We start from the raw sequence: 9,025 nt of genomic DNA on the forward strand, positions 1-9,025 counted from the left end.
AAAAAAAATTATTTTTCTTTTTAATCTTTTATTTATTTGGTACAGGGTCCCACCACTTAGCCTGGACTTGTAGTGACCCATTTATGTCAGCCTTCGCAGCGCGGTGACTATAGGCATGCACCCATGCCCCGCCTCGGCGGGCAGCTGAGTGCTAGAACCGGGTCCTTGTGCTTGTCCGGTGGGCTCTCAGACTGCGGGGCTGTCTCCCCAGCCCTGGCTTTGCCTTTTTAAACAAGGTTTCTGCAGGGCTCGGTGGCGCACGCCTGTCATCCCAGCACTGGGGAGGCTGAGGACGGAGAATCGTTGCGAGTTCGAGACCAGCCTGGGTGGCAGGTGAGCTCACGGCCAGCCTGAGCTGTGCAGTGAAACCCTGTTTCAGAAACACAAAATGCATGTATACAAATAAAAATATAAGGCCCGGCCAAACACCTCGGTGGATTAAAGCACCTGCAAGCAGGCGGAGGGGCCGGGGGTTCGATCCCTGGGCCCGCCATGCAGGCTCCACTCCCAGGGCAAGCTGAGATGGTAATTGAGACTGGGCGTGGTGGTGCGCCTGTAATCCCAGCTCTTGGGAGGTTGTAAACAGGCGGATCACTATGAGTCCGATCTAGTAGTGAGACCCTGACTACCCTGTAGACCCTTCCCTAAAAAAAAACCCAAAAAACATTTTTAAAAAATATATAAAAATATAAATAAAACAGGGTTTCACTATGGAGCCCAGCCTGGCCTCAAACTCACTCACGGCAATTTTCCTGCCTCAGCCTCCCCAGTGCTGGGATGCCAGGCATGGCCCCAGCAGCAGCAGAAAAGTTTGCACCCCTGCACCCCAAGCCAGGAGTGGAGGACCCCCAAGGCTTTGATCCTCCCTCTATACTTGGGGACTGAAGGTGCAGAGATGGAAACAGAGGGGAAGATGCCCCACTCCCACCCACCCCCACCCACCCCCACCCCAGGTCAGGAGGAGCCCTAGCTCTGGTCCAGGTTCCAGACCTGTAGACTGAAGCTCTGAGCAGTGAAACTCAAGTCAGCGGCCACGCTGCATGTAAACCTGGTCTGGGGGATGCTGTACCCCTCATTTCTACACTCACCTGGCCTCCCATCACTCTGGGACAGAGGTGAGTCTTTAGCCTGTCAGAGGAGCCTATGCTGGCCACCTCCTCTTACCTCTCCACCCGGCCACTCCTCTCCTAACCCTGCTGCTCCAGCTAGGAGTTGGCAAACTCCTGCTCATGCGTTGAAGCCCCAATTCCAATGCCCCCCCTTCCCTTCCTCTTTCTCCTCCAGGAAGTCCTCTAGGGTTCTTTCCCTCCCTCTGGCCCTGCCCTGACTCCATAGACTGGGGATGTCTTGCCCAGTTTTATCTCCTCCTGAGACTGGGTGCTCCTTGAGGATCTGGCCAGGACTCAGGCCTCTTCCAGAGCTCAGCATGAATGTTTGTTGAGTGACTAAATGATCTCACAGGTTGCTGGTATACCAAGTTGAGGGCAATAAGTGGAAAAGTAAATGAAGGGGGCCAGCGAGATAGCTCAGTGGTCTAAAGTGCTTGCTTAGGAAAGTGTGCTGGGACCAAGGTTTGGTCCCTGGCATCACATGCAGCACCTGCCCCACCCCCAAGGTGGACTGAGCCCCCCCCACACACACACAGAGTGAATGAAGGACCTGAGGTCTCCCAGTTTCTGCAAGAAGGAACTGGGACCCTCTGGCCTCCCCTCCCCCTGCCCAGAGTTGAGGGCGGATCTCTGTGCTCTTTCTTCCCTCTGCGGTGGCCAGTTCCTCTTCCCCTGGGCCCAGCAAGTGAGCACAGAGCCTCAGGGCCTTGAAACCACCACCGCTGCTCGCTGTGTCCGGCCGGGCGTCCAGGTTAGCAGTGGCCCAAACCTTGCTGCCGGGTCCTCAGTGCCACAGAGGCAAGGGCACGGACAGGAGCGGGGAGGCGTGGTGAAGGTGCAGACCGGGGCAGTGGGGGAGCGGGGAAGTGGGGGGAGCAGCAGAGCCGGGGCTCCCCTGGGCCCTCCCCCATTCCGAGGCTGGTGACAGAGCCAGCCAGGCTACAGGCGGGGCTGCTGTTCTCTCAGAGCTCTTGAGCTGTCTTTGAGCCAGGGCCTCGCCGTGCAGCCCGGGCTGCCCTCAAGCCCTCAGAGACCCTCCTTCCTCAGCCTCCCGTGCTTGGGTGGCAGGCCTGAGCTATCACAGGAGAGGGGCTGCTACCCGCGGCTTGGGGCTCAGGGTGGCTTCCCTGCCTAGGCCGCCTGCATGGGGACCGAGCTGGCCTGGGCGCTGCTCCTAGGGCTGCTGGGGCTGCAGAAGCTGAGTGGCCAGGAGCCAACCTGTGCTGTCTTCCCTGGAGACCTGGACTGGCGCCGTGTGTTCAATGACAGCTGCCTGAACTTCAGCGGCCGCACACTGCGCCTGCACCCAGATCAGCCCCTGCAGGCCCCCCACCTGCGGGTCCTGGACCTGTCTGGCACCGGCCTACAGGAGCTGTCGCTGCCCTTCCTGACATCCCTGCGGCAGCTGCGGGTCCTCAGTGTGTTGCACAACCCACTGGACAATGTGGACGCAGCGCTGGGCTCACACTGCGACCTAGAACTCAGGGCCGACTGCACCTGTGCCCTGGGTCCCTGGCATCGGGCCTGGCATGACAACTGCTCCAGCCAGGAGCCTCTGCACTGCCTGCACCAGGCCACAGGCACCTGGAGGAACGTCTCCGCCTTCCTGGAGGCCAGCTGCGCGCCCAGCCTGACCCTGGCTGCCATTGGGGGGGTGGTGGCCGGTAGCACCCTCTTCCTCACACTTGTTGTGGCTGGTTCTGTGCTGGCCTGGAGACACTGCGGGCACCATACAGCCGGCACTCAAGGCCAGGGCAAGGCCTGGGGACCTCAAGATGCTGCCAGGACCCCCTCGAGCATCCAGCCACGGTATAGCAGCCGCAGCTCAGGGCTCAAAGCCCCTGAAGCCAGACCACCCCGAATTGCTGCGCCCCATTACGAGAATGTCTTCCTGGGACAGCCAGAAGAGGGGCACCAATGGCCAGATCACAGGTGAGTGACACAGAGATACAGAGCCTGTGGTAGTTACATCCCTGCTGCGCCAGCTGGGTGTGGTGGTGTGCACCTGTCATCATGGCTGCCTGGCAGGCTGAGGCAGGAGGCTCTGCAGAACCCAGGAGCTCCTGGCCAGCCTGGGTAATGTAGCAAAACTTCAGGTCAAAAGCGAAATGGAAAAACCAACCAAAAAAGTTGAATATGGTGGCACACGCCTGTCGTCCCAGCACTGGGGAGGCTGAGGCGTGAGGAGCACTGTGACTTCAAGGCTAGCCTGGGTTACAAAGTGAGACCTTGTCTCAGAGAACAAATCAAAAGCTCACAGCCCCTCTCCTCAGGCTGTGTGATTTTTTTTTTTTTTCAAGTCTCTGGGCCCAGCCTCATGAGATTCACAGCCCCCAAGCCCTGCAGGATGTGGGGGCAGGCCTCTGCTTCTGAGCTGCAAACCAGTTCCTGGGCCTATGACTGGGGTGAGGAAGACGGGCTCAGGGACAGGGGCTGAGCTGGCCTCAATGGCAGGGGCTCATGTGACCCGGTGCTCCCAAAGCTCAGCATGATGGTGGCCCAGATCCCCGTTGTGCACACAGGATGCTGAAGTGGTTGCTGGGCCCCTTGCACCCCTGCCTTGGCTCCCGGTGGTGGCTTCCCCCAGGCTGAGCACTGGGGTGACACGTAGGGAAGGACAGTGACCCGGGAGTGTGGCTTCTGCATGCCTGAGCTGGCGTGGGGCCTGGGCTGTGGTCAGGACTCAGCCGCATGCAAAGTAGATGCAAATGAGGCTGAAAGCGGAAGTGGTCCTGGGTAGGCAGCTGAGAGCCCCCGTTGCTCAGGTAGCTGAGGCCTGATGTTCACCTCTGTCACTCTGTGACCGCTACTTCTGGTCCAGCCACCTCTTAGGCCTGGTCAGGTTAGACTCAAATCTCTCCTTTCTGTCCTGCACATTACATTCACAGACAGGAAACCCCAGAGTGATTTGCCCCAGGTCACACAGTGAGGGGGAAGAGAAACTGATTCCCGGCCCCACCTAACCCTGTGAATGTGTGAAGAGCAATTCATACTGAAGTGTGAAAGACAGCAGGGGCGAACTCAGGAGGCTGAGACAGGCCGGATGGCCACATTGAGCTCCTGCTGAGCTATTTAGGGGCACAGTGAGACCCTGCCTCAGAATAAATCATCTGAAAAAGGGGCTGGGGGCATGGGCTGGGCTGAGCGTTTGCCTGGCAGTGATGAGGCACCTGGTCCCAGCTCTACCCTACAGAGAGACTGCAAACCAATGTCCTTGTGAGAGAAGTGGACTTGGTTCCTAGTGCTGTGGCCTGCATTGCAGGCCAGGGCTTCCCACGATGCAAAAAGAAAAGGCAGATTTTCTTTTTTTTTTTTTTTGAGACAGAGTCTCCTTTGTTATTCAGGCTGGCCTTGAGCTCACTATGTATCCCAGGCTGGCCTTGAAGTCACAAGCATCCTCCTGCCTCAGCCTCTAAGTGCTGGGCTCACAGGTGTGTGTCACCATGCCCCACCAGAAATTGCCATGTGGGTTTGAACACAAGCACCGGCATATGTCCTGGCTTTAAGGAAGCACAGCCGCCCACACACCCTGACTGATGGCGCGAGGCTCCAGTGACTCAGCTTCCAGCTGACTCAGCAGCTCCTCCCGGGGCCACTGCAAGCACTTCCCCAGGGGAAACCCGGCCAGCTCACTTTCCCTGCTTCTTCCTTTTTTTTTTTTTTTTTTCTTTGAGACAGGGTCTTGCAGTACTATCCAGGTTGGCCCTGGATTCACCGCGTAGCCCAGGCTAGCCTCACACTCTCAGTGATCCTCCTGCCAAAGCCTCCTGAGTGCGGGGTTACAGGTGCATGCCACCATGCCTGGCCCTCCCAGTCTCTAGACACTGGGGCAAGTCAGCCACCTGGAGCCTTCTACAAGCCCCCTGCATCCCACCTGCCACCCACTGCTGACCTGTCGCCCACAGGACTCACCCTCCTGAGGACAGCGGCTTCTATATGAACTACAGGGGCCCCAGCCTGGACGCACAGCCTGTCTATGGCAACCTGCAGGCTCCAGCGCATGAAGACGCATATGAGATCTCCGAGCACTGAGCCTGCCAGGCCCTGCTGGGTGACTTGGGCACTTCTGCCCTCTCTGGCCTCAGTCTCTGAACACAGTCCTGAACGTCCCGGCTCTGCCATCTCAGCTGCTGGAGGCACCAGCAGGATGGGGCGAGCCCTTGCATCCCCTCCCATGGCACCAGGTGGTACTCAATAAATGCTCTGACGGACGGACGAGGCTGCTGGCTCCTGGCAAGTATGAGACTGCATGTCCCCGCCCCTGTGCTTTTGCCTGCTGTCTCCTGCGTCACCCAGAATGCCACCCTCCGCCTATGGTCCAAAATGTTTTAATTCTGATGCGGAGCTGCGCCCTGGGAGTGAGGAGGTGCGGATCCCAGTCCCGAGGGCCTCCGGGTTCCTGCTCCGAGTATCTCGAGTCTATTCAAGGCCAAACCTTAGCTGGATTCTCTGTCATTTGGGCCTGGCCTGGCCCCTGCCATGTCCCACTCTGGGGGACAGAGCTGGCCACAGACAGCCCTGCTCCTAAAGCCATCAAGCCTGGGCTGCAGGGGAGATGGGGCCAAGGTCCCCATTGGGTATGACCTGAGGCTGCTGTGCAAGAGGGCAATCTACAGCAGGTTTTGAGGGCTGCATATGTGGTTGGGAAGCGCGGAGGAAAAGGCACACCAAAAGGGCCCGGGGTAGAGCTCGGCAGCACAGTGCCTGCCTGGCAAGCCTGAGGTCCTGAGTTCCATTCCTGGTACCAAAAAAAAAAAAAAAAAAAAAAAAAAAAGTGCTGAAGAAGAGGTAGGCAGCGTGAAAGGCCACACAACCAGCGCAGGGCTGGCAAGCATCCACCGGGGCCAGCAGGTACAGACCCATGGAGGCTCTGCTGGCTTCGAACCAGCTCTGCCATGGAGTCTCATTCAGAGGCCTCCTCAGGCCGCAATTTTAAAGGCACTGCCCCCGGGCACCACACCTGCTCCGGGATCTTGGCACTGCTGCTGTCCCTGCCTGTCATGCCTGTCCTTCAGCTGTCCCACTCTAGGGACACAACACCTCCGGCCCCTCTAGCACCCCCCCCATTCCCTTCTGGAAGGAGCCAACAGCCCATGTGTCTGTGTGAACCCTTGGCATAGCTCCTGGCCCTTAGGATTTCTGGCCACATGTCCAGGCTCACAGTGGGCGCCATTTGTCTGGCAACTGTGTGACCTCAGGGCCTCCTGAGTCTATCTGGGGACACTGTGGCCATTCAGGCTGGCCTCTGGCAGAGCCACTCCCTGGGGACATCTTCCTGTCAGAAGCAGAGCATCTGTCCCCCCCAGGCCTCTTCCCAGGTCTGCTGCAAATCTCAGAGGGCAGAGGCAGGTGACAGAGGGGGACGATTACCCAGCTGGGAGGAGCTAGGGGTAGTGTCCCTCATCTCCTGCTCTTTGCGTGTGTGAGCCCAGAGGCTGCGTCCCCACTAAACCAGAGCTCTGGGTTGCCCGCGGTTTGGAAAGTGACTTGAAAGTGGAGACAACGGGGTGGTGACAGACAATCTAGCTAGTGGGCCCCGAACTCAGAGAGGATTCTAAAGAGACACCCACCTCAACGCTGAACTTCACAGGATCCCTTTCTTTGCACATTACTTTTATTAATAGTTTTAAATAAATGCATATTCCATGGAGTCAGCTGTGCACCCCCCAGCAGGAAACCCCCAATAAATTAACAATAAATACGAGTTTATAAATAGTTATCAGGAAGGGGAGGGGAGGGGCCGAGACATCGACCCACCCTAAGTAGGCGGAGATATATTAGACCACGCCCCCATGTGGGCGTGGAGAGGGCCGGTTGCTTTCTGCAGCGGCCTGCCTGCTCATGCGCAGTGGCAGCTTTTGGCGACGAGGTCTTCGTAGGTTTGCAGCGAGATGCCACTGTCTGTCTTGTGCATAAGCACGACCAGTTCGTAGCTGGAGGGCACGCAGCACGGTGCAGGCACCAAGTCCGGCCTCAGGCTGTGCAGACGCGATTTGACTTGCGCGTGAATGTTGGCGGAGCGGTACAGGCTGGGGCATTCGCCCATGCACATGCCCACATGGAGCTCACGCGGCGCCATCACCCAGTCGGTCCAGCCCAAGTCTTGCAGCGACGCGCGGACAGTGTGCAGGCGACAGCAACGCCCGGGCCCCAGCGGGCAGTCGTCCTTGGTGCGCATGCGCGTGCTACGGCGCCCTCTGGTGGCACGTGCCCGCAGGTGTAGTTCCAGCTGTGGCTGCCCGGAGAGTGGCGCTCGCCACAGGTCAGACCGCGGCGACAAGCGCAGGAGCAGCGTGGGCGCCCGGGATCCTCGGAGGCGCAGCTGGCGCTGCAAAGGCTGAGTCACGTCCCAAGGCTCGGGTGCCCCCGGGGACAAGCGGAGCAGGGCGCGGTGCACGCGGTAGAACTCGGGGACGCCCGGGGGCAGCGATCTCCTGGGGATGCGCAGGTGCAGGCTGCCGTCGGGCCCAGGCTGCACTGTGGGGGACAGGAGACGCCGTCACAGGACCGCCGGACCCTTGTTACCCCTAGCCCCGCTCACGCCCGGGACCGTCCCAGTCCCACGTGGTCACTGCATCCCGCGCCCTGCAGTCACAGGGGCCACTACTGCGGTCAGTCTGACCTCTGCCTGGTCACCCTGGGCCCCCACACAGTATGTGCTTAATAAAGACGTGAAGGTAGGGGCCGGGGAGATGGCTCGTTAGACTAAGAGCTTCCTGGCAAGCGCAAGGGCCTGAGTTCAATTCCCGGTTCCGCAAAAATAAATTAATAATAATAATAATAATAATAATAATAATAATTTAAAAACAAATTGGGTCGAGCACTCGGGAAGCTGAGCCAAGAGGATCACCGAGAGTTAGAGGCCAGCCTGGGCTACACACTGAGCTCAAGGCCAGCATATGTATATGCGCTATGTCGCCCGGGCTGGCCTCTCGAACTCCTGGGCTCAAGCGACCCTCCTGCTTCAGCCTCCTGAGGATCCCTGGAGCATGCGCGCAGAGGGCAGGGGCGAGGCGGCGGCGGGGGGCCGCAGTAGCGGCCAGGAGCTTCAACTCTAAAAACTTAAAAGTTTTCAAGCGAAGAGTTGCCAGCCTGGCGCCGCCTGTGGGCACCTGCGGCGCGCGACTCCGACTCCAGGTCTTGATGCGCGATTGCGTCAGACTGGCAAACCGCTCCGCGGCCCGCCCCCCGCGCCCTTCTCAGCCCACCACTGGGGTCCCCGAGTTGTCCAGGGTCCCCAGTTTCCTGGCGCTGTGCGCCGTCTGGAGGACGCCGGCGTCTCGGGACAGCCCCGAGCCGAGCCGGATCTCCGCACACGCAGAGGTCTGGCGGCTCCCGGAGGCCCAGGAGGGTTTGCCTGTCCTCTGCGCAGCAGGGAAACTGAGGCTCGGGGCGGGCCAGCGGGGGAGCCCCAGGGAAGAGCACGGGCACCCAGCGGGCACTCACGTTCCGGGCTGAGCGTGCGGACCGCGGGCGCGGGGCTGAGCTCGGCGTGCAAAGCTTCTGCGCTCCGGTTGGCACGCAGTCGGGCCAGCAGCTCCTCGAAGCGTCTCCGCAGCTCCTGGGACGTGTAGACTGCCGGGTCCGGATCCGGGTCTGCGGCGGCGGGAGGCTTCTTGCCCGGGGCCAGGGCGCCCCCCGGCGGCGGCCAAGACACGGCCACCAGCAGCAGCAGCAGCAGCCGCAGCAGCTCGAGTGGCAGGCCCGGCATGGCTGTGGCCCCGTTTGCCGGCCGCGGCTTTATGCACCGGGACTTCGCCCGCCCCGCCCCGCGGACCCGGTGACTCCGGGCCAGGAGGCGGGACCCGGGAGCACCCGGGAGCAACCGGGAGCAGGGACGGGGGGGGGGGGGGGGAGGCCAGTGTCCCCTGGGAGCGTGGCTTTGTCCCCAAAGACAGGATGGGGCCAGACCGGTG

The 9,025-nt window shown here is 60.2% G+C and overlaps 2 protein-coding genes across 2 annotated transcripts; one reads left to right on the forward strand and one right to left on the reverse strand.

Annotated features, from left to right (window-relative positions):
* The first annotated feature begins 1,970 nt into the window (after positions 1-1,970).
* On the forward strand, positions 1,971-5,733 carry Lrrc25 (leucine rich repeat containing 25). Its single transcript, XM_004646886.2, has 2 exons — positions 1,971-3,041; positions 5,015-5,733. Exons 1-2 carry the CDS (start codon positions 2,254-2,256, stop codon positions 5,139-5,141), a joined length of 915 nt encoding a protein of 304 aa, XP_004646943.1. The 5' UTR covers positions 1,971-2,253; the 3' UTR covers positions 5,142-5,733.
* A 137-nt stretch (positions 5,734-5,870) lies between these two features.
* Positions 5,871-8,820, reverse strand: Gdf15 (growth differentiation factor 15). The gene is made up of 2 exons (XM_004646887.2): positions 8,556-8,820; positions 5,871-7,586 (listed from the first exon to the last, which is right to left on the reverse strand). Exons 1-2 carry the CDS (start codon positions 8,818-8,820, stop codon positions 6,949-6,951), a joined length of 903 nt encoding a protein of 300 aa, XP_004646944.1. The 3' UTR covers positions 5,871-6,948.
* Between the last annotated feature and the right edge of the window lie 205 nt (positions 8,821-9,025).

The sequence above is a fragment of the Octodon degus genome, unplaced genomic scaffold, assembly GCF_000260255.1.
Source record: "Octodon degus isolate 3935 unplaced genomic scaffold, OctDeg1.0 scaffold00282, whole genome shotgun sequence".
Taxonomy (NCBI): domain Eukaryota; kingdom Metazoa; phylum Chordata; class Mammalia; order Rodentia; family Octodontidae; genus Octodon; species Octodon degus.